This window comes from Myotis daubentonii, chromosome 20, assembly GCF_963259705.1.
Source record: "Myotis daubentonii chromosome 20, mMyoDau2.1, whole genome shotgun sequence".
In the NCBI taxonomy this organism is placed as follows: Eukaryota; Metazoa; Chordata; class Mammalia; order Chiroptera; family Vespertilionidae; genus Myotis; species Myotis daubentonii.
Window position 1 is genome coordinate 360,902 of NC_081859.1, and position 23,442 is coordinate 384,343.

The following is a 23,442-nucleotide window of genomic DNA, read 5'->3' on the forward strand; positions in this document are numbered from 1 at the left end:
TCTTCCTGTCCCGCCCCTTCCGCCTCCCTCCCCGACGGGTCCTGCCCCGCCTATTCCAGCCCAGCTCTCCGCGGGTTCCCCTCTTTGCCAGACCCCGCCTTCTTTGGACCCACGCCTTTCCGCCTCCCCGGTGCCAGGTCCCCCACCGCCCCTTCCAGCCCAGCTCCCTCCAGGCCCCGCCTCTGGCCCACCGAGCGGCGACTCGTGGGAACACCCCCCGGGCGCAGCGGCGGAGGACGCGGTGCTCGATCATGGGGTTCCAGCCGGTGAGACCGACCTGCAGGCCCTGCCCCAGGGACTCCACTCCATCTGGTTCTGGCCCCTCAGCTATGGGCCTGGGGTCTCCCCGCCGCCCTCGCCCTGATGTCGGGTCCCAGGACCTTGCCCCAGCGACCTCTCCGGCCGGCGCCTGCTCCCCCCCTGGGTCTCGGGCAGCTGGTCGTGCGGGACGGTCAGTCCTGCGCCGCGGGCTCTCCTCTCGCGGGGCGGTCACAGTGCCTCCTCTCCCCACAGAGCCCAGCGCTGCTGGCCTCCCTCGGGGCGGGGCTGCTGACGCTGCTCGGCCTGGCTCTGGGCTCCTACTTGGTGCGGAGGTCCCGCCGCCCACGGGTCACTCTCCTGGACCCCGATGAGAAGTACCTGCTGCGGCTGCTGGATAAGACGGTGAGCTGCGGAGGAAGGGGCGGGTAGAGGCGGGACCAGAGCTCCCCTCCTGGTGTGAAGCCACCGCATCCACTGTGGTCGGGATGTCCTGCTGACACTGTCATCCGTCCTCCAGACTGTGAGCCACAACACCAAGAGGTTCCGATTTGCCCTGCCCACCGCCCAGCACACTCTGGGGCTGCCTGTGGGTAAGGAATGTGTGGGCTCCTTTTCCCAGCATCCTAAGAGCGCGATTCTCCTTCCCGAGTCTCCCAAAACACGCAGCTTTCGTCTAGTTCCTCCCTCCGCACTCTCCCCTTCCTCGCCTGCCTGGATCCTCCAGGTTGTCCCTGGGTCATTCTAGGGTGTGGCTGCTGTGCCCCAGACACCTCTAACACTCAGCAGTCCCCCTCCTTCCCGGAGGATTTGCTCTACCTCCCCCTGCGCAACCACTAATTTCATACCCACTAGCATCTCTGCTGCTGCTGCCAAGGTCCTGGTAGTAACAGAGAAGAGTTTATCCACTGGGGTATTGAAGAGGGATCCAACGGGGGCTCAAAGGGGTGAATCCTCCCTGCCTGGTAGCTGACTGGGGCAAGACGTCCTTGTTCTCTCAAACCTCCCTGGGTATTTTGAGAGGTAACTGGAACACAGCACATCCACAAGCCACCCTCATGTCGTTCTCTGCATGGTCCCCAGGCAAACATGTCTACCTCTCAGCCCGAATCGATGGCAGCCTGGTCATCAGGCCATACACTCCTGTCACCAGTGACGAAGACCAAGGCTATGTGGATCTTGTCATCAAGGTAAGGGGGTAGGAAGGAACCCCAGGAGCTCTCCACCCTGCTTTTTCTGGGATTTGAGGACACTTCTAAGTTTGTTAGATAGCAGGAGGTGTGTGTCCTTTGTAGATATGAAGAGTACGTAGACTGGGGAAAACAGCACGTGCGTATATGGCCCCAGCCTAGGCAGGCTCAGTCAGCAGGGCCTCGGAAATCAGTGAGAGTCCAAATAAAGTCTTTTTTTTCTTTATTGATTAAGGCATTACATATGTGTCCTTATCCCCCCATTCACACCCCCCCCACACTCATGCCCTCACCCCCCTGGTGCCTGTGTCCATTGGTTAGGCTTATATGCATTCAAGACCGTTGGTTGATCTCTCCTCCTTACCCCCACCCTCCCCGACCTTCCCTCTGAGGTTTGACGGTCTGATCGATGCTTCTCTGTCTCTGGATCTGTTTTTGTTCATCAGTTTATGTTGGTCATTATATTCCATAAATGAGTGAGATCACGTGATACTTCTCTTTCTCTGACTGGCTTATTTCACTTAGCTTAATGCTCTCCAGTTCCATCCATGCTGTTGCAAATGGTAAGAATTCTTCTTTACCACAGTGTAGTATTCCATTGTGTAGATGTACCACTGTTTTTTAATCCACTCATCTACTGATGGGCACTTAGGCTGTTTCTAAATCTTCGCTACTGTAAATTGTGCTGCTATGAACATAGGGGTACATATATCCTTTCTGATTGGTGTTTCTAGTTTCTTGGGATATATTCCTAGAAGTGGGATCACTGGCTCAAATGGGAGTTCCATTTTTAGTTTTTTGAGGAAACTCCATACTGTCCTCCACAGTGGCTGCACCAGTCTGCATTCCCACCAGCAGTGAAGGAGGGTTCCTTTTCCTCTGCATCCTCACCAGCACTTGTTATTTGTTGATTTGTTGATGGTAGCCATTCTGACAGGTGTGAGATGGTACCACATTGTCGTTTTGATTTGCATCTCTCAGATCATAGTGACTTTGAGCGTGTTTTCATATGTCTCTTGGCCTTCCTTATGTCCTCCCAAATAAAGTCTTTTCCATTATGTCTTATCAGGTCTACCTGAAAGGTGTGCACCCCAAATTTCCTGAGGGAGGGAAGATGTCTCAGTACCTGGACAGCCTGGAGATTGGGGATGTGGTGGAATTTCGAGGGCCGAGTGGGTTGCTCACTTACATGGGGAAAGGTAAGAGCCCCTCTGCTCCTTGAGCCTCTCCCAGCTCTCCAGTCCTCTGGGCACACGGGCCGTGCAGGGGGCCAGGGCTGCCTTCCTGTACACATAGCTCTGACAGTATCGAGAGGCAGAGGGCTCAGCCCACTTGTCGCCAGGATCAGGATCAGTCCCCTGTCCACTTGAATTCGCCAACCATGACAGCTGTGGAGATAAGTAAAGCAGCCCTGCCTCACAGATTCGCCCCTCAGGCTGAGCTGTTTAGGGAGCCAGAGAGAGCTTTTAGCCCTTCCCAGGGGAACAGCATTGGCAAGTCCCTGGGGCTGCTCTGTGCACTTGGAAAAGTAGATTCACACCTGTCCCCAGGCCAGTGCCCTCACTAGGGGTGACCCTCTGCCCGAAGCAGCTGCTGACTCACTGTGTGGCCTAAACTGACTGGTAGTTAATAATACAGGCCATGTGATCCTGGCCCCATTGACCCTCCTGTGTATTATCAGGGCTGGCTCAACGCAGATGTCCGCCCAGCTCCGGGGTCAGATTTCATTGCAGCTGCTAACCTGGCCTGCGACGTTTTTAGTTCTGCATTTGTTTTCTTCATTTCCTATGTTGACTTCACTCTTCCATCCCTTCTTCTCTTGACTTCTCAGGGAATTTTAGCATTCACTCCAACAAAAAGTCTCCACCAGAGCCCCGAGTGGCGAAGAGACTGGGCATGATCGCCGGTGGGACAGGTGTGTGTTGCTTGGGGGCCCTTCTCTCCCACCATTGTTGGTGTTGCCATGAAAACTTCCCGGGGACCCTCGGAAGGTTTTGGAATCATGATCAAGCTGGTAATTGGGACTCCCAGCAATGCCCAGGGCTCCCCAGTACCTGAAAAACAAAATCATGATCAGGTGGAAACCAAAAGCAATTTTTTAACCGATAGAAAGAGCAATAACTCAGGTGTGCTCTCCTAAGACCTCCCACTGAATGGATCTCCTTTAGGTGAGAACAGGGACACAGCTAGAAACAGGCCAATCAAGAAGAAAGTTAGCACTGGACATTTCCACATAGTAGACACTGTGGTAGGCTCTTTACGTCTGTGTCTATGAAGTAGGTACTTGCCTTTTCCTTTTACAGATGAGAAAAGGCAGCTGCAGAGAGGTTAAGAGGTAAAGGATTAGTATCCAGCTCTGCCTGGTTCCAGAGCACTTGCCCTGAACCTGCAAGCCCAGTTCAGGACTGTCCCACTGAGTCAGCACCTGTGACATCTGAGTCCTAGCCAACAGGGGACGTTTGGAGGAAGTCTTAGAAGGACTTTAACACTATGAGCCCACAGCGACATGAGGGTGGCTTGAACTGAGCATGATGACAGTTCACCTGCCAGATACCAGTCTTTGTGAGTTTATGGTAAGAGGCATGTCTATCCAGAACTGCGGGTGCTGGAGAATACACAGGAGGTTAGCGGACTTGGACACTGAATGAAGGTGGTGCAGTGGTGAATGGGAAGCATTCAGATGAAAGCGTTGGTTGGCTAAGGAGCCGGAACAGGTAGGCTGTGACTACCATGTCTCCCTGTGGCTGTCTATGCAGGAATCACCCCGATGCTTCAGCTGATCCGGGCCATCCTGAAAGACCCCACAGATCCAACCCAGTGCTCTTTGCTTTTTGCCAACCAGGTTGGTTTGCTTTTCTCAGTCCTGGGACTTTTCAGTTGTGTGGGTCAGCTCAGAGATGTGGCACCCACGGGCAGAAACAGGCCAGTGCCCAAGATCCCCCTGTAGCTAGAGGACCCTCTGCTACCATAAGAGGACAAAGCCCTGGGCCAGTTCCTTCCCTGGGCCCAAGGAAAGAAAAAAGAAAACATTTTGGGAATATCGTCCTGAGCATAAAAACTTGCTCTTTGGGTTACCTTGGTTAGATATGCCATCTTTATTTCTTCATGCTGTGTAAATAAAACCTGTTCCCCTCTCCTTCCCCCTCATCCTAACCAACCTAAAAGTCGTGCTTTCTTTTTCTCTCCTGGTTACAAAATGTTATGTGGGCCTGAGAAGATTCCTAAAGACTTTGTTTCTCCTTTTCATTTCAGACTGAAAAGGACATAATCTTACGGGAGGACTTGGAGGAGCTGCAGGCCCAATACCCCAGTCGCTTTCAACTCTGGTTCACTCTCGATCATCCCCCAGCAGGTACCCGCCCCATTCTGGATACCCCAGAACCAGGGCCTTGCCCCTATTGGGTTCTGGTTTCGGTGGAACCAACCTCCCCGACACGGCTGAGCTCCCCAGTCTGTGTGCAGGGACGCGGGGGTGTCCCGGCCCTTTCCCTCGGGTCCCTGCTCACCGGATGGGCGGCAGGACTGGCTGTGCTGCTGAGGCAGGCTGAGTGCAGGCTGAGTTTCACTTGACAGCTTCTCCAGAGCCTTTCTGGGCCTCCCCACCCCAGGCTTTACACCCCTTGCCAGCATGGGTCCGGAGTGACTGTTCTCTCCTCTCCTCGCCACTGCAGATTGGGCCTACAGCCAGGGCTTTGTGACTGCGGACATGATCCAGGAGCACCTGCCTTCCCCGGGGGACGACGTGCTGCTGCTTCTCTGTGGGCCTCCCCCAATGGTGCAGCTGGCCTGCCACCCCAACCTGGACAAACTGGGCTACTCTCAAAAGATGCGCTTCACCTACTGATCGTCCCCTGGCTTCCCTGGTCCCGTTGCCGGCAATGTTCCTGGTCAGTGCTCGCATGCTGTAAGTCCTAGATCTCTTTCCTGGAAGGGTAAGCCTCTTGTCCTCCTCTGAAGCTGAAATCTGATGGTACCTACAGGATAGCATCCTGGTAGCCCTGGAGAGAGCTAGGCCGAGGCGTTCCCTGGAAGGCCCCCCAAGTCTCCCTGTGACAAAAGGTCCAGGTCAGGCCATGGAGCAGTCTCTTCCATGGGTCAGGAAGAAGGAAGCATGTACCTTCGTCCCGAGCCTGGCTATTTCCTGGGCAGCATCACACTCTTCTTTGTCTGTGTTGAAAGGAACAACCTATGTAATGGGTTTTACTTACTACTCAGTGCTTAACTGGTAGCAGATTCTGTGAGTGCAAGTTGAGCAGGCTTCTAAAGCTAATCTTACAGAGGTTGCAGGAAAGGAGCAGGTGGTTTCTTCAGACCTGCAGGCCTCAGAGAGAGGAATCTCAAATATGTATTTGCATGTCTGTCTCTTTCTGCCCAGCCCAGGCTAGAGGAAGTGGCTATCCACAGTCTGAGACTGCTGCTTGTGGCAGGAACCTCTGGCTATGCAAATAAATGGGCTAAGGCCCCAGTGTTATACCTATAGGACTGTTGTGTCTGGGGGTCCTGTCGCCAAGGCTTTTCACACCTGAGAGTTTTGGGAGGAAGGGCTTCCCAGCACAGAATTCTTCCAGGTCTTCCAAGAACCCTTGAGCAGTTGTCCTGTGTGCTAAAATGTAAGCTGTCCCCAAACCATGATCATCTTTGCAGTTGTCTCAGCAGAAGCAGAAGCTTAGCTTCTCCTTGGAGGCTTTTCAGGTCAGGGACACAGCACAGTTTAGAGGGAATGCGGTTTGAGCCCAGGTCCAGTGGTCCTTTAGTTGGCCACTCTTCCTTCTCCCTTCTCTTGACCCTTCCTTCACCATATTCATCCTTCAGGGTACCTGGCAAAAAAATGTAAGTATTGTCTTTCTGTTTGGAAGAGAAGCCTTCTCCTTTAAAAGTAACCTAAGCCCAGCTGGTGTGGCTCAGTGGTTGAGTGTCCACCTGTGAACCAGGAGGTCACAGTTCGATTCCCGGTCAGGGCACATGCCCGGGTTGGGGGATCAATCCCCAGTAGGGAGCCTGTAGGAGGCAGCCAATCAATGATTCTCTCTGGTCATTGTTTCTATTTCTTTCTCCCTCTCCCTTCCTTTCTAAAATCAATAAAAATAGATTTTTAAAAACAACAACCTGACATCACCAGCCCAGCCAGACTTACTGGTGCCTGGACAGAGGTGGCCTCCCCAGCCCATCCATTTGCCCTCTCCTCTGCTATGACGTCATGACCCAGTCCACTCCCATCGCCCAGGGTTGGACCAGGCAGCTTTCTGAGATCTTTGTTAGTCCCATTGGGACAGAACTATGCATCAGTCTCGGGAGGAACGGTCAGCATTGCTGTTCTGCATGGAACCATGTATTGCTTTCTCTGGGCCCTAAAAGAAGGGTTATGAGACCTGAGATTTCAACCCTTCCATAAAGCAGAATCATCAGTTAATCCTGTTATTGGTATTCTATCAAACATTTCTTGATCAGCTAGTATGTGCGTACTACTAGATGTGTATACAGGGGGAGACACTTAGCTTCCTCATCTCCAGAAAGAAAAATCGTGCTTAGGATTGTTGGGTTCAGATAATAAAGCAGCCCAGCAAAGAAAATTCTTCACACACAAGTTCACCGTTCCTGGTTTTGCATGGGTTTCTGTCTCATCCACTCAGTATGCAAACATTTCTGTAAGACCGGCCATGTGCCAAGCACCGTGCCCAGTGCAGGGTACCACTGTGACAAGACTGGTCTCTGACCCCCACAGAGCTCCTAGGCTAAAGTCAAATAGACATGTGAGCAGTAATTACCACAGTGATTAATACTAGAGTAGAGATACAAGATGTGGATGGGGGGGATTCAGAAGAGGAGGAAGAGAAGAAAAACGTTGCTGAGTTCACAGCCACAAACCAGACGCTTGCTTAAGTATTCATAATTTAATCCTTATGATCATTCTGAGTCTAAGATTAAGGATTTGGCAAAGGTCTCGCTGAGGAAAATTAAAGTCAGTCCGGTGGACAATGAATGTTTCTGGGGGTTTTATACAGCAGGCATCACATCACAGCCAACATGTATGAAGCATTGCCATTTGCCTGGCATCATAGAAGAGCCTGCATAAATCATCTCATTCCTGACAAAGACCCAGTGAAGGAGGACGGTTTTCTTCCCAGTTGCCAGGTGAGGCATTCAGTAAGGTGTTCAAGATCACCGGCTGGCCAGGAATGGAAACCTGGGTCTGGGTTACTCCAGCCCATGCTTTTAACCAGCACCAGGAGAATCTCACTGCCTCCAGGCATCCATAGATTGTAACCAGCTACCATCTAACATCGCACTAGTTATGCACCATCCTCCGGAGAACTGAGAAAGTGGTCCCTCAGATCAGTGATAGTCAACCTTTTTCATCTCATCGCCCATGTGAACTAATTTAAAATTCTGTGGCACACCAAAAAATATAAATTTTGCTGATCTAGCTCGTCGGTTGAAAATCACTGCCTCAAATCCCTTTCTGTGGTTAGAGGGGGGCTGCACCACCTGTGGTCTCCCAGCCCTGCACCCACAGGCCGGAGCGTGGGAGCACAGACCGGGCAGTGAGTTCTGGAGCGAGGCTGGAGGCAGTTCTGTTTATGCAAGAAATAACAGGCGCCGAACTAAAGCGCAGCCCAGCACTTCGCACTGATGGTTCCGGTCAATCAATGTGGGAGGGGCCAAGAGGCTGAAGAGGGGCTCAGGAGTGTTTGGAGGAGCAAACAACTGGCACCGGCCATGGTGAGATCGGGGGGTTTGCCAGCGGAGAGGACGGGCGCCAGGGATGAAACGGGGCGGGGTGCAGCCCAACTCCCCGACATTCCTCGGTCGGGCGCTCCCGCGTGCAGCTGGGGGTGTGGTCCTCACCCAGCCAAGGAGGCGGGGCTCGGGATTGGAGCTGCGCAGGGGCGTGGCCCAGGGGAGCGGGCCTGTGATTGGCCTGCTGGAGGAAGACCCCCCCGTGGGAGGGGCCCGGAGCTGCGGCGCAGAGGTGACGTCAGCGCTGGGCCCCCTTCCGGCGCGGGGAGCGTCCAGATCAGGGCCGCTGGGCTCCAGGCCGCTTGCGGCGCCGCGGGATGTAGCGCGGGCTCCGCGGCCCCAGCTGAGCCTGTCGCCGGCGGTAAGTTTCGGGGGCGGCGGCGAGCGAGTGGGCGGGGGCTGGGGGGCCGCGAGGCGCTAGGCCCCGGTTTGCGACGGGGGCGGCCAGAGGTCCGAGACCCCCGCCCGACGCCGGCCGCGCCTCCGGTCCTCCGCGGTCCGTGTGGTAAACATTTCCGGCCCCTCCCAGCCGCGCGCCGCCTCCGAGGCGACCTCGAAAGCCTCTTAAGGGCGGATGGGCCGCGGCCCCGGCTTCCGAGCTGCGGCCGTGCTGGTGAGTGCGGTGTCCTCCCGCCCCGCCCGGGGAGGTGTCGGGATTCGGGCTCTGGCTTGGGCGGGCCGGGCCCAGAACGAAGCCCGGTCCCGGCGGCGGCGCGAGCGCGGGGGAGCGGAGGGAGGGTGGGGGCCGGCTCGCAGGACCGCCCGTCCAGCGAGAGCACCTTTGGGGCCCGAGAGCCCCAGGGTCCTCGACCTGGTCTTGGTCGGATCAGACCAGACACTGCCCCCTCCCTGGTGTTGGGAAAGGAGAGGTTAGCGGACGGTGTACCTTTGTTTACGGGAATCCTAAGCGCCGCCCTGGAGCGAAGGCTAAACTACTTCGGGGGAACACGAAATTCCATCCCCTCAGAAATTCTGCACTGGTGTTTGCCGTCTTATGTTTAAGATTTGCCCTTCACGCCTTTGATTTTCAAGAAAATGAAGTAGATGGATGCTTTCCCTCAGTTTTTCCTGCTTCCTCGGCGGTGGGAACCTGACGAGGCTCTTCAGTTGGCACGGAGCCCGTGTGGGAGGAGCCGGAGGAGCCCAGTAGGACTTACGAGCCGTAGTCTTTCCCGGTAGTTAGCACCGACAGCGACAGGGACGGACGCTGCCGCTTAGAGAAGTGAACGCTGTGATGGCTCTTTTCTGAAATGAAGTGGGGTCTGTTCACTGCTTTCGTCTTGGAGGGCCGGGCCGCCCGTCCGGGTGCAGCTGCTGCTCGATGTTTGTGCAGAATCTGCGGTCGGAGGGACTCGCTGGGTGCTTAACAGATCGCAGGGTCAGGCAGCGGGTCCCCGCTCACAGCCACAGTGATTCCGGGAGGGGCTGCTGCCCCTGCCCTGGTTGGCACCTGGGGAGTCAGCCTTGCGCCTGCGGAGGTCCATCTTGGAGCGCCTCCCCTGTACCTGCTTGCAGAGCAGACTCTGAAAGCGTTCTGTTCTCGGCGGCCAAGCATTTCTGTGATTCTCCAGGGATTAAATCAATCACTTTACCTGCAAGCAGGAAAGAATCTCAGGGAAGTGTCAGGAAGCAGCATTAATCCAGAGGCTCCCACTGCTCATGGGTCAAGTGCACCAGCCCAGGTGGGCTGTCAGGCCATCTTCGGTTTCTTCAGGCTGGCCTCAGCTTACCTTTCCAAGAATTCTTTATGGAAGGCGGGGAGGCTTAAAAAGGAAAAAAATAAGAAAAAACAGAAACAAAATTTGTGTTTCTTTCTAGGCCAGTTCTCTATTTCCCTGGAAGGTCTCTACTTCCTTATAACATAGCCACACTGACACTCCTGATACGTTACATTGTTCCTTTCCATCTCCTGTGGTCACACTGGCAACTGAACTAAACGTTCATCTTTAAGTTGGAAGCTGTAGGAATTATGTTGGGGGTTTTCTGGTGTTGGTGCCCATTAAAATCATTACATTTTCTCCTTAACGCCCGTTTGTCCCTCATGTCTCTCACTGGACTTTGTTCCTCTCACCACACTCAGAGTTGTCTCTCTTTTTTGCTCAGAAGTGTTGGGGTGTGGTTATTATTTATAAAGTTTGTAGCTATCTTGGTTTGAAAGGACCTTGAAAGTGCCCCCTAGACAAACCAGTTCCCAGTAATTGGCTTCTAAGTGTGTTGGTTTGCGTTTGTTTCACTGGGGATTCGGGGGCACCCAGTGTAGAGCGACCCCTACGTTGTGTACTGACCGTGTTATCTGGAATGTACTGATGGCCAGGCATTAAAACAGGGACTGCTGCATGTGCCTGTGTACCATTTACTTTTTTCTTCTTCTTCTTTTTTATCATGGCATTTGAAAAGCTTACTGTCTGTTTGGGAAAGGAAAAAAAGACCTCCTGCTGGGACTGCTTTAGCTGGAGAAGAGCTACGAAGGACATAAGCTTGTGATTTTCCGCTTCAGACTCTTAAGCCAGTGACTTGGCATCAAGTAGGAAAGCCGAGGCCCTGTCACTGCAGTTGGTAATTTTCAGCATCGGCCTTTTCCCAGCAGAGAGTATCGAGAGGAGAAGACAGCTGTGTGCGCTCTTGTCTTTTCTGCTAGACTAGTCAGGTAGGCATACACAGAGCCTACCCATGGAACCTCTAGGGGTGCAGGGACCCCAGAATAAGACCTCTAGAAGCTTGTGCCCATTGACTCCAGGGAAGGAGTGTGCAACAGCCTGGAAAATTGGGAACTGCTTCTCAGCATAAATGCCTCAAAGAATGTCTCCAGCTGCTGGCGAGGGATTGAGAATCAGTCCTTTCCCAAGTTTGGCACAAGATTATCTTATTTATAGGAGCACAGACACCTCCCTGCCTCCATAGCCTACTCTCTGGTACTGGTTTATCCAGACAGAAAGCTTAGTGGTAAAGACTTATTAGCTGGAATTAAAGAAATCCCATCAAAAATGCATTCGGTGGGATTTGGCCCAATTATAATTTGCTCTATTGGGTGTGGTGAATGTTCTAAAATACATAAGGATATCGCTGGCTGAAGTCCTTGGTGCTCCCAGAATCAGTCTTCACAACTTAAGGGTTTATGCTGATTTTGTAGATCGTAGAGACTAAGACGTTTGTAATAATGCCCAGCTGTTTATGAGTGGTCTGCCCGGTCAGAAACTGTATTTTCAGTTCCTGGTATTACCTGCTCTTCTTTCTTGCCAGACCTCCGATCCCTCTCTCTCCCTCTCCTGTCTCTGTGTTGCTACAGTTTAGAAGACCAAAGTGGACAGTGGACTTTTGCTCACTATGATGACCTCCACTGTATGTATTTCATTGCATGATGACATATCTTGTAGCTGATGGCGGGTTGATGAGTTAATGGGGTGTTAGGCGTAGTGACTGAATCTAGGAGACACTGCTAGGGGGTGGGGAGTGTAGGAGCGAGTAATAGAGGAGTTGGAGGGAATCAGAAAAATTAGCAGCAGATGATTTGGACAGAAACGGGAAAGACTTTGATGATGGCCAAAAACTGAGGTTATCCTAGGACAGTGATGGCAAACCTTTTGAGCTTGGCGTGTCAGCATTTTGAAAAACCCTAACTTAACTCTGGTGCCGTGTCACATATAGAAATTTTTTGATATTTACAACCATAGTAAAACAGATTCATATTTTTGATATTTATTTTATATATTTAAATGCCATTTAACAAAGAAAAGTCAACCAAAAAATGAGTTCGTGTGTCACCTCTGACAGGCGTGTCATAGGTTCGCCATCACTGTCCTAGGAAAACCTAGACTTGAGGGCGAAGGAACTTTTCAGATCAAATGAGGAAATTTTAAGACTACCAACCTGGGTTCTGCATCTGATCTCTTGACCCTGATTGCCCAACTTAACGTTTGGCTATGTTATTCTGATTGCTTCTCCTAAAATAGTTTCCCAGCATTCAGAGTAACTGAACTTGTGTGTGTGGCTGTTCTAGTTTAGGGGTTCTTGTATCCCTAGCTTTACTGGTGCCACAAATTACCTCGTGCCCTCTGATTGTAGGCTCCTTGACTTGTTCCACTTTGTATTTTGTTGAGGACCTGAGAAGGCCTGAGGGTGCAGCACTAAATGCATCGGTTACATATTCAGTGAAAGGAGAAAGCTCCACCAGCACCAGAAAGCGCTAAATCCTTAGCTAGTGATAAGAGGTTAATGAGCCACATGCTTGACATGCTTGCTGGCTGGAAAGCTGCCCCATTCATCCATTCATTCCTTTTGAACTGTGGGCTCTGACCAGAATCAGGGGTCTGTATCCATTCGAGGTAGTACCGGATCCCTGAACCTGAGAAGAATTTGTTGGCCGTCTCTGAAGTACTGCCAGCAGTATACTAAGCTAAGTGTATTCTCCTTTCGAGACTGACTTCTGCAAGGCGCCCAAAGCTGTTTATATATGTGTTCCAATATGAAGTCCTTCTCAGTAAAGCCGTTGATAAGGTCGTGCTTCCCTGTGAGGAAACATGTTTTGTGGTCAGCCTACTGCAAAGGATTTCCCAACGTCTCTTCTCACGTGGGTTGCCTCTCTCCTGAGCTGTCCAGGGGCCTCCCGCTTCCTGTTCTCCGTGGGCTCAGCTGTTGCCTAAGTGGCCTCTGTCTTGTCAGTCTGCACATTTGAAGAAAGAGGAACTTTCTTTGTGTTGACACCATGGAAAGGCCTCTGTACAGTGAATTTTTGTTTGTCTCTTGAACTAAATTTGCTTGTTGCTTTCCGTTGTGCTTTTGAGTTGAGCACAGCATGGCTTTTGAAACTTGAGGCTTGCCCTCACTTGCCTACATAAACCCACTGTGATCCCTGAGAAGAAAGTGTGATTACTCTTGGATCTTAAAAAAGAAGAACTCGTACAAGAAAGAGACAGCCTCCCCTGGGAGCAGAGTCACGCTTACTTACTGCCCCTTAAACAGGTTTTGGTTCCCTAAGCTTACGTTTCCACTCCTGTAAAGCAGCTCATTCCATGAGAAAGTGTTACCTGGGCCTCTGTGCATTGCCCTGGAGTCATGGGGACCCAGGTAGCCAGGGCACGAAAATGCTAATATTATGGCTGCTACTACAGCTATGAGACATCAACTCCTGTGTTTCTGGGAGAGGGAAGAGCCTGGTCATTTACAGGAGAGTGGAACTCCGTGGGCACCTTTCATACTCTCTTCGTCACCCTGAGGCCTGGTTAAAGGCTGCCATCTGACATCCAGCTCTGGAGGACCTGAAGGTTTGGAGGCTTCCTAGAAAACGGGGCTCTAGGTTTCCCTGGTTTTCCTGAAGAATCTGTGCCTGTCTGGTTTCTGAAAGGCTCGTTTGAGTGGGGCTTTGCTTGCGACCTGTGGTGCTGGCCAGGCTCTTGCTGAGCCGGCGGCGTGGGATTTGTGTGGCAAAGGGCAAGGCTACCGCCTTGTGCTCAGCTGCCTGCTTTCAGGTAAGTGACTGGTTACCTTAAAGGGGAATGGTGTGAAGTGTGTTCTCTAAGTGTTGAACCCAAGCTCTAATCCTATGATAGAATTCGGAGGCCTCACAGAGAAATTACCCACTGGGCGGCTAGCCCAGGAGCTCCCTCAGCATGCAGGGTGTTGGCATTATCCAAGCATTTGTAGGTAAAACCCAGCTGAGTCCAGCTGGCACTTAATTCCTTTCTAAGCCTGGGAGGTCTTGTAGTTACGGCCAGGTGTTGACTTCATGTTTTTGCTCCACAGTCTCAAAGCCAGACCTTTCTTGGGCGAATAGCTTTGGCTTGATGGGCTATTTCTTCTCACTGAATGGGGTCCATACAAGTGGGGGAGTTGAGGGTAGACGCTGTTTTTCAGTGGTGACAGTTTGGTACAAAAACCACAGATGCTTTGAAAGCAAACAACCAAGTGCTCTATTTTCAGCCTTACCTGTGAGATTAGTGGGGTTCTGAGTAAAGGCTGCTATTAAAGAGGAAGAAGAAGTAGATTTCATTTTAGCATTAAGTGGCCTTTAGAATTGGCGACAGAATGGGAGTTTATTAGCTAGCATCGTACTCAGTGCCGACTTGTGGAAATGGAACCAGAAGAGGAGCAAATTGTCAGCGCCCTTCTTGTCTGTGTTTGCTTTTAGTGTCTGCCCCCTGGGGCTGAGACACCCAGCCTGTCCCCAAGCTGAAGCTGCAGGGTGCTGAGGTACCAGCTAGATGTCTTCTCACAAAGGACCGGTGGTGGCACAGGGCAATGGGGCTCCTGCCAGTAACCGGGAGACTGACACGGTGGAGCTGGCGGAACTGGGACCCCTGCTGGAAGAGAAGGGCAAACGCGGGACCGCTGACCCAGCCAAAGTAAGTTGTCTTTCCTGGAGTGATTTCCTCTATCCGACTTTCTCCTGGAACCTCTGCAGCCTCATCTCCCTCCCCAGAAGAGGAACCAGGGCACCCTGGGAATGTCTCACCTCGTCCTCCTCATGCTGTGTCAAAGGATCTTTTTATTTGTCTGTTTTCCCCACTCTACGCTTTTACGAGTTCACTCATCTCTGTAACCCCAGTGCTTAGCACAGGCCTGCAATCCCATAAGTCATCAGTAAATGGCTGAGCGAACGAAGGGTGCAGTTAGGTGAGGTTTGGCTTCATATAACCAACAAACATTCCTGTGGCTCTGGCAAGACAGAAGTCTGTCCAGGAAAGGGTTCTAGACGGAACTGGCCAAGGCTGTGTGGAGGCTGTGCCACTGCCAGGCACCTGTCTTGCTCCTCCTTCATTTAAAAAGATTATTTTTAATTTATTGGAGTGACACTGGCTAATAAAATTACATAGGTTTTAGGGGTGCAATTCTATAATACAGCATCTGTATATGGTATCGCGTGTCCTCCTCCATCACCATTTATTCCCCCTTTACCCTCTCCGACCTCCCCCGCTGCTTTCCCTCAGGTAAGCACCATGACGCATGGAGACAGAGAACAGGCTGACAGCGGTCAGAGGGGAGGGGGTTGTGGGGCTGGGTGGAAAAGGCGAAGGGATTAAGCACAAAGAAAACCCTCCTCCTCCATTCTTGAGGTCACCCACCAGGCCCACACTGGCCACACCAAGGAGGAGGGGGAGAAGGACCCGCCTTTCTAGAAGTGTCTCAGGACACTGCCCTTGCCGCCACCTGTGGGAAGTCGTGGAGTCAGGCCTGCAGTAGCACGGTTTATGAGGTGACTGCTAGCATGGGTTTGTGTTTATTTTTCTCACAGGCTGAAGAAGAGCAAGCATGCCCAGTGCCCCAGGAGGAGGAGGAGGAGGTGAGGGTCCTGACACTTCCCCTGCAAGCACACCATGCCATGGAGAAGATGGAGGAGTTCGTGTATAAGGTGCTGAGAGCTGGTCCTGGAGGGGAGGGGCGGTGGGCTTACTGGGGGTGTCCCAGCGGGTGGGCCTGCAGTGGGCTAAAGACCTTTGATTCCTGTGTGTGTATTTGTTTTTGCTTAAGGAGCAGTAAATATCAGGCTAGCAGATTTTTACTGCCTAATGTGTTAAAGCATTATTCAAAATATGTTCTGAGCAGGAGTGGCGACGAGGCAGGGGAGGGGCAATTGGGGGGGGGGGAGGAGACACAGGTAATACTTTAATAAAAATAAATAAATATTTAAATATATGTACTAAACAGGAGCTCTCAATTATTTTTGCTGTGGATCCCTTTGGCAGTCATCAAAATATTAAAATGTGATTGGGCTCCTTTATTAAAACATTAAATATGCATTAATGACAAGCTTTAAAATATTGTATTAAAATTTGTGTGTTTTTTAAATTTTACTGATTTTTTAAGAGAGAGCAAGAGAGAAACATTGATTTGTTGTTCCACTTATCTATACATTTATTTGTTGATTCTTGTATGTGCCCTGACTGGTGATCAAACCCACAGCCTTTTATGTATTGGGTAGCTCTAACCAACTAAGCTACCCAGCCAGGACAAAATTTTTAAGTTCTAAATAGTGATGAATAAAAATATGTTGGTATCTGCAAAACTAAGGTATGAAAATATCTGTGATTTCTGTTGGTGACAGAGTCACAGTTCTAATCCTACTGTGGTTTGCTGCTCACACTTAAATTGAGGGAAATGTTGAATTTTAGTTAGAGATGAGTGAAAACGAGAAGTTTGTCCATCTCGTCCCTGGCTTCTGCTCAGTGTCCATGTGTCCGAGGCTAGGAGCCCCTGCTCTAAAAGACACTGTCTCAGCCTCGTGAGGATTTCGTTTCCTGGGAAGGGCAGAGCAGGGGCAGCCAGAATCTCCAGGAGGAGCGGGTCAAGGAGGCTGAAATGGATGGTTTTAAAAGCCACAGGCACACTCATGTTCCCACTGCTCCAGGTCTGGGAGGGACGCTGGAGGGTCATCCCGTACGACGTGCTCCCTGACTGGCTGAAAGACAACGATTACCTGCTCCACGGCCACAGGCCACCCATGCCCTCCTTCCGGGCTTGCTTCCGGAGCATCTTCCGCATCCACACAGAGACCGGCAATATCTGGACCCATCTGCTTGGTGAGTGCTGTGGCTGGGAAAATGCAGCTTTCGTCTCTTTGAGTGCAAAGGAGTTTTATAGCCTGTGTCTCTGGCAGGAAGAACAGAGTTGCCCTGGCTGACTGAAAGCTGGCATTGCGCCTCCGAACTGCCCGTGAGCGTGGTCAGCTCTTGGTCATTGGTCTGTAAGGCAGGCAGGGGTGGGGGGTGGGGGGACTGGAAACGGGAGAAGAAGATGCAACTAGGTGTTGTGTTGTCTTGTAATCCCTGGAAGAACTATCCAGCATGGAGGCAGTTCCTTCCATTTCATACATTTCCACTGTCACGGCAAAATGCCAGCATTTTCCTAAATGATCTTTTTATTGGGGCCTATGTGGCTGGTGCCATTTTCTCCAGAATTTTGGACTACAGTTCCCACAGCTAAACCCGATAATGTTAGTCCTGATTCAACACCAACTGTCAGAATGCACCCCTTCCCTTCCTCCTCAGCTCTGTTCCTCTTCCTCCTCTAGGTTTTGTGCTGTTTCTGTTCCTGGGAATCTTGACCATGCTGAGACCAAACATGTACTTCATGGCGCCCCTGCAGGAGAAGGTGGTGTTCGGCATGTTCTTCCTGGGCGCAGTGCTCTGCCTCAGCTTCTCCTGGCTCTTTCACACCGTCTACTGTCACTCAGAGAAAGTCTCTCGGACTTTTTCCAAGTGAGTGACAGGCCTGACATTGGGACGGGGGTGAGGAGGGAGGGGAGTACCGGGCCCTGCTGTCCCATCCTGTGACCTGAGGACTGGGACCCCCAGTGGCCCCTGAAGACGCCCTCCTGTGCCCAAGGAAAGGCTTTCTACCTTGTAGGTGTAATAGAGTGATGAGGCTCCTTTAAATCCTTCATGAAAAAATGCACAGTAGCCCCAACAGCTGGAACCCAGCGTGGAATGTATTTCCCACCTGCTCAGCGCTGTCCTGTGTGAGCTGGGTGCGAGTGGGCTACTCCAGACCAAGTGCCCGGGCCCATGGGCGTGGCCCGTGGCCCGTGCTGCGTTCTGCTGTGCTCCTGCCCATGGCCAAGCAGCTTATCTTCGCTGCCCACACGTGGCTGGAAGCCCCAGATGCCTGTCCTCGGCTGCCTTCCATAATCCCCCGTCCTGAGCCTGTTGTTGTTGTTGGTGGTGGGGATGGATTATTTTGTTTTTTCCCAATAACACCAGTAATGGCAATACATTTTTATCATTTAAAAGTCAATTAAAACAGCAGCTACTTCCAATTTAAGGGTTTGTGTTTAGAGCTCAACTTGTCAGAACTGGGGGACAGTCACAGCCCTCCTGAGCGAAAAGCTGAATTTAAGTGCCCAGTGGGGGGCCTGAGGGGAAGAGAGTTCTGTGATTGGGGACGTTTAGCAACTCTTCCACTGCAAAGACAAGTGCTTAACCTTGTGGATTTCAATCCAGGATATAGACAAGGGATGGGGGATGGTCAGATCTGCGAGCAGATGGAGGGAAAAACGAACAGTTAAAGGAGCCATAGGAAGTCTTCATTTCTCCCACTGATGCATTTTAACTTTGTGGCTCTCTTTCAGACTGGACTATTCAGGGATTGCCCTGCTGATTATGGGGAGCTTTGTCCCATGGCTCTATTACTCCTTCTACTGCTCCCCACAGCCACGGCTCATCTACCTCTCCATCATCTGTGTCCTGGGCATTTCCGCCATCATTGTGGCACAGTGGGACCGGTTTGCCACTCCTAAGCACCGGCAGACAAGAGCAGGTGGGTATGAAGGTGATGTAAATCTCACAGGTCTTTCAACCTTGACCCTAATAGGCTCAACCTTAGGCCCTAAGATTTGCAGTTTGAGGACCCCAGTCAAACCCTGATTTGTGTTTAGAATCCTGAGAGCAGTATTGTTGTTTTCATGTTTTTATTAATTTAGAGAGACTGGAAGGGAGAACGGGAGAGAAAGAAATGTCGATGTGAGAGAGAGACATTGACCATGTCCACTCCCACCGGGGATCACACCCACAACCTGGGGGATATGCCCTGACCGAACTGGCAGCCTTTTGGTGCATGGGACGATGCTCAACTACTGGGCCATGGCAGTCAGGTGACAGTATGGGCTTCTAAAGCTCCGTTATCTCCCAGGTTTCATATTATTTCATGGAATTCTAATAAGCCGCATGGAATTCTAATAATGACCAAGTTTGTCAATTAGCTGCAAGTATAGAAATGACGGTTCTTATAAAAACGTACAGCCCTGGCTAGTGTGGCTCAGTTGACTGAGCATCCTTCCGTGCGCCCACAGGTCACCAATTCGATTCCCAGTCGGCATATACCCAGGGTGTCGTTCGGTTTGGTCCCAAGTCGGGGTGCATATGGGAGGCCCCCGGTCAACTACTGGAATAGCTAAAGCATGAGCATCTTTGGGTTGTGCCACCTCTACTCCTATTTTAAGCTTTATTACTTACAGCAACACCAGTGACCTCTTTAGATTTCTTATTATCTGGTATGTTGTGACTTTCAGTGAAAAGAATTCAATGTTCATCAAGCATCAGCACATGCTGGGCGTGATGCTTTAACAAGGTATATCTGCCGAAACCGGTTTGGCTCAGTGGATAGAGCGTCAGCCTGCGGACTGAAAGGTCCCGGGTTTGATTCCAGTCAAGGGCATGTACCTGGGTTGCGGGCACATCCCCAGTGGGGGATGTGCAGGAGGCAGCTGATGGATGTTTCTCTCTCATCGATGTTTCTAACTCTCTATCTCTCTCCCTTCCTCTCTGTAAAAAATCAATAAAATATATTTTAAAAAACAACAAGATATATCTAAGAGTGGAGAGGTGGTCCCTGACCCGCCCCCCAACTCCCGTTGTGTTGGGACAGGTGCCCGTTCTTCCCTTCCTCTTACCTCCCTTGTCTGTCCCAGCAGCTACACCAGCTTCTAACTTGAATGTCTCCACCTGCTCAGGTCAGCCTGGGTACTTCATAGTGTACGATCTTCCTGGGGAACTGTCTACCCCTCCCCACTGCAGAGGCACCTGAAGCTTTGCATCTGAGTTCGATGGCACCAGAACTGCGAGCAGGTGAAGAATGGCTCGTTTAACTCTTGTCCCTGCTCCTCACCTGCTCACAGATCTGATGCCACCAGAGGGTTTGGTCTGTCACTTTTGCCTAACAAATAGTGAAGAATGTGAGATGTTTGTTCTTGGTGCTGTTTAGAGGGTAATGTCTATATAAGCACTTCCACAGCCTTCTTCCCGTTCCGGATGTTGAAGAAATATCTGCTAACTATTCTCCATTTTGTGGCCAAACTTCCTGAAAAGTAGCTAATTATCACAGACATTCGAATTCCAGAGCGAAGCAGCCGTGTGCACCGTGTGGCAGCTGTCCCCGCCCTGACCGTCTGGTCTGCTCTGTGCAGGGGTGTTCCTGGGCCTGGGTCTGAGCGGCGTCGTGCCCACCATGCACTTTACCATCGCCGAGGGCTTCGTCAAGGCCACCACCGTGGGCCAGATGGGCTGGTTCTTCCTCATGGCCGTGATGTACATCACCGGGGCTGGCCTCTATGCGGCTCGGATTCCTGAGCGCTTCTTTCCTGGGAAGTTTGACATATGGGTAAGAAACGGCTCTACCGGCAGTGCCTGTGGTCAGGGACTGGCCCCCGGTGAAAGGTCTGAGTAAAGGGCAGTACAGACATGGGGTCATGTGGTGTTTGGGGTACATATATGTATAGGGGAAGTGGGCAGCGGGAGGGAGTGATCAATATGAACATTCTGGTGTATTTCTGACACTTTTATTTATTTTTTAATCTATTTTCATTGATTTCAGAGAGGAAGGGAGAGGGAGAGCAATATAGAAACATCATGATGAGAGAATCACTGATTGGCTGCCTCCTGCCTGCCCCACACTGGGGATCAAGCCCGCAACTGGGAATCAAACCGTGACCTCCTGGTCCATAGGTGGAGGCTCAACCACTGAGCCATGCTGGCTGAGCTCTGATGCAACTTTTTAAATTCTCTAGCCCTGGCCGGTGTGGCTCAGTGCCTTGAGCGTCCGTCCTGTGCGCCAAAGGTTGGTTCAGTTCCCAGTCGGGGCACATGCCCTGGTTGTGGATACAATCTGCCAGTCAGGGTCCATGCCAGAGGCAATTGATGGATGTTCTCTCCCTCTCCCTTCCTCTCTCTCAAATCAATAAAAACATCAAAAAATTTATAGCAAATATATAATTTTCATGACATAAAACTTTGAGAGAAGTTAGATGAGGTAAGAGCTCTCTTCTCCTGTCTGATCCCTCCTTGCCATTACTCTAAGGGTCACCTCTTGTTCCTACAGTTCCAGTCGCATCAGATTTTTCATGTCCTGGTGGTGGCGGCAGCCTTCGTCCACTTCTATGGGGTCTCCAACCTTCAGGAATTCCGCTACGGCTTGGAAGGCGGCTGTACCGATGACTCCCTTCTCTGAGCCTCCCACTCGAGGCTGGAGGGGAACTTCCCAAGTGCTTTCAAAAACAACTTCCTTGCTGAAGTGAAAGGAAGCGTCTGAGTTGTCTGTTTCTAGAAGAAACCTCTTAGAGAATTCAGTGCCAGCCAGGCTTCAGCCCACCTTCCCGCCTCAGGGCGGGGGGATAAGCTTTCCATGTCCCTCGCGGAGGAGGGTGGTCCACTGGCCACGCCCCTCAGCAAGGCAGCTCTGTCCCCTTAGCACAGAGCGTTCTGAAGCTCATGTTGAGATTTTATCCCTCCTCCAACCATTTTTGGGAAAAAATGATGGACTGGGACTCTTCAGAAATTCTATTTCTGGAAGAAAATGTCCCTCCCTTACCCCCGTCCTTACTTTGTAACCTGGCTTGGAACAGGCCATCCATTTTGTAGCACACTTTTCAGAAACGAGCGTAGCCGGTCCGTCTCGGGCCTGGATCTGACGACAGCAGGAAGAAGGCACCAGCTTTGAGGCAGCAGCTAATCATGGAAGTGTGTCCAGGCTTCAGATAACTTGAGTTTTAATTTTTTTCTTGGCAGAGTAATGTAAAATTAAAATGGGGAGAGATATTTAATATTTAATACTAAGCTTTAAAAGGAAATTTGCTATCATTGCTGTGTATCCTGATGCAAAGGCTATGATGATAATAAAAGGAAGTGCAGAAGACAATTAGCATTCAAATATTTAACATGTGTGGTCTCAACTATTTGCACATAACTCCAAAGTATTAAAACCAGAAAAGTAATCTCGGATTCTGCAGAAGCACAAATTTGAATCAGGGTTGACAGGCTGGCGTGTGCGAGCCATTGAATAAGCCCAATTGATTTCCGAGCATCAGCTTCTATGTCCAGCCTTACTTTTCTCTACTTATTGCACAGACTTTTACTAGAGAAATTAGTCTGAAGTAGTATTTAATGATTCAATGGTTCTCAAAGGTATTGGGGTATATCCCTGTGACTGTCAAAGGTCTACTGTACATTACTCTAGGGTTCAGTTCTCTTAAGGTTGTCTCATCAGAGGTCACTCTCTGCCTTTGGAATCGTACTCGACCTGAGATGAGTTGTGTGTGTGTGAGTGTGTGGCCTGCAGCAGTCATTTCCGAGCGAAGGTCAGCAGTTAGAAGGCAGTTTTCTCGGGTTACAAAGACGCATTTGCTCAATTTATACAATTGGGAGGATAAGTTACCTTTTAAAAAATAATCCAACTAGGCTGACAAAGAGGAAACTCTCAACCTCGTGGTAATCAGGGAAATGTAAATTAAAACCAAAGCGATAGCCATTTCACTACCACCAGATTGGCGCACATCAAAAACCCTAATATTGCGTTTGTGTGGATGTGAGCAGACCAGGAACTACGTTGGTAGGACCGGTTTTGTCGAGGGGTAGAGGATATGGATATGTGTTGCAACATGCAAACACTGCGTGAAACCCACCTTACAATATGAGATGTATCTAAAATTCATCCTAAATTAATTCATTTCAAAAATGTTGGTTCTGGCACTGGCCAGGTAGCTTTGTTGGAGCACCGTCCTGATATGCCAAGGTTGCAGGTTTGGTCCCCAGTCAGGGCATATCCCACAGTTGGAAAACCACTGCTCCTGAGAGGTATCAGATTCATTACAGCTTCGGCTGGTGTGGCTCGGTGGGCATCATCTAGTGCACCGAAAGCTTGCTGCTTCCATTCCCAGTCAGGGCACATGCCTGGGTTGCGGGCTCCATCCCTGGTGGGGACCGTGCAGGAAGCAGCCCATTGAAGTTCAGCTTCACATCTCACATCAATCTTTCTCTTCCCCCGCCCTCTTTCTAAAAATCAATAAAAATATTTTTTTAAAAGGACACATTGCTGCGGATGTATTAGCAATGCACTAAAATTAAGCCAAATATCCAAAACTGTTTACTGGAATAATAAATTGTGGCTTATTCATATAACGAAAGACTATGAAAATTAATTACAGTAACAAGTGACAACACAGGAGGGAGGGAGGGAAGCAACTTACAGAACATGTCTGATTGCATTTCAGTAAAGCTCAGAATTTTGCAAAACTAATGATAATTTAGGGACACAAATATCGCAAGAATTTTAAAAAGATTTTAATTCAGAAAAAAATGATTACCTCTGAACAGGAGGGAGGGAGGACAGGACATTTCATTACTGTAGCTTATATTCTTTTTAACTAGGTGGTAAGTACCTGGATGTTCCTTAAACAATGATTATTTTTCTTGTATATATGTATTAAGTATATCTATTTAATAAAAACTTTTAAGTTCTGAAAAAGCCTTGAGCTGATAGCAGAGGCCACAGTGGT

The 23,442-nt window shown here is 50.5% G+C and overlaps 2 protein-coding genes across 3 annotated transcripts; both read left to right on the plus strand.

Moving 5' to 3' along the window:
• Nucleotides 1-42: 42 nt before the first annotated feature.
• Nucleotides 43-5,927, plus strand: LOC132222518 (NADH-cytochrome b5 reductase 1). Its single transcript, XM_059677575.1, has 9 exons — nt 43-266; nt 514-663; nt 779-851; nt 1,342-1,448; nt 2,518-2,647; nt 3,280-3,363; nt 4,205-4,290; nt 4,701-4,800; nt 5,120-5,927. The coding sequence occupies exons 1-9, from the start codon at nt 252-254 to the stop codon at nt 5,290-5,292; spliced, it is 918 nt and encodes a 305-aa protein (XP_059533558.1). The 5' UTR covers nt 43-251; the 3' UTR covers nt 5,293-5,927.
• A 2,470-nt stretch (nt 5,928-8,397) lies between these two features.
• On the plus strand, nt 8,398-21,825 carry ADIPOR1 (adiponectin receptor 1). Of its 2 annotated transcripts, XM_059677573.1 has the most exons (10): nt 8,423-8,547; nt 10,584-10,833; nt 11,473-11,525; nt 14,311-14,524; nt 15,415-15,531; nt 16,528-16,699; nt 17,191-17,377; nt 18,247-18,434; nt 20,080-20,273; nt 20,991-21,825. In XM_059677573.1, the coding sequence occupies exons 4-10, from the start codon at nt 14,384-14,386 to the stop codon at nt 21,117-21,119; spliced, it is 1,128 nt and encodes a 375-aa protein (XP_059533556.1). In that variant the 5' UTR covers nt 8,423-8,547; nt 10,584-10,833; nt 11,473-11,525; nt 14,311-14,383; the 3' UTR covers nt 21,120-21,825. The 2 variants fall into 2 exon arrangements, with proteins under 2 accessions (XP_059533555.1, XP_059533556.1); XM_059677572.1 differs by lacking the exons at nt 10,584-10,833; nt 11,473-11,525 and having other exon boundaries at nt 8,398-8,547.
• The last annotated feature ends 1,617 nt before the right edge of the window (nt 21,826-23,442 follow it).

What these genes read in the sequence shown, in the direction of transcription:
- LOC132222518 (XM_059677575.1), top strand. An exon ending in TGCGGCTGCTGGATAAGACG is followed by an intron (nt 664 to 778) that starts GTGAGCTGCGGA and finishes TCCGTCCTCCAG; the next exon opens with ACTGTGAGCCACAACACCAA. An exon ending in CATGATCGCCGGTGGGACAG is followed by an intron (nt 3,364 to 4,204) that starts GTGTGTGTTGCT and finishes CTGTCTATGCAG; the next exon opens with GAATCACCCCGATGCTTCAG.
- ADIPOR1 (XM_059677572.1), top strand. Translation starts at nt 14,384, where the DNA reads ATGTCTTCTCACAAAGGACCGGTGGTGGCACAGGGCAATGGGGCTCCT. An exon ending in TGGAGGAGTTCGTGTATAAG is followed by an intron (nt 15,532 to 16,527) that starts GTGCTGAGAGCT and finishes CCACTGCTCCAG; the next exon opens with GTCTGGGAGGGACGCTGGAG. An exon ending in CTGGGAAGTTTGACATATGG is followed by an intron (nt 20,274 to 20,990) that starts GTAAGAAACGGC and finishes TTGTTCCTACAG; the next exon opens with TTCCAGTCGCATCAGATTTT.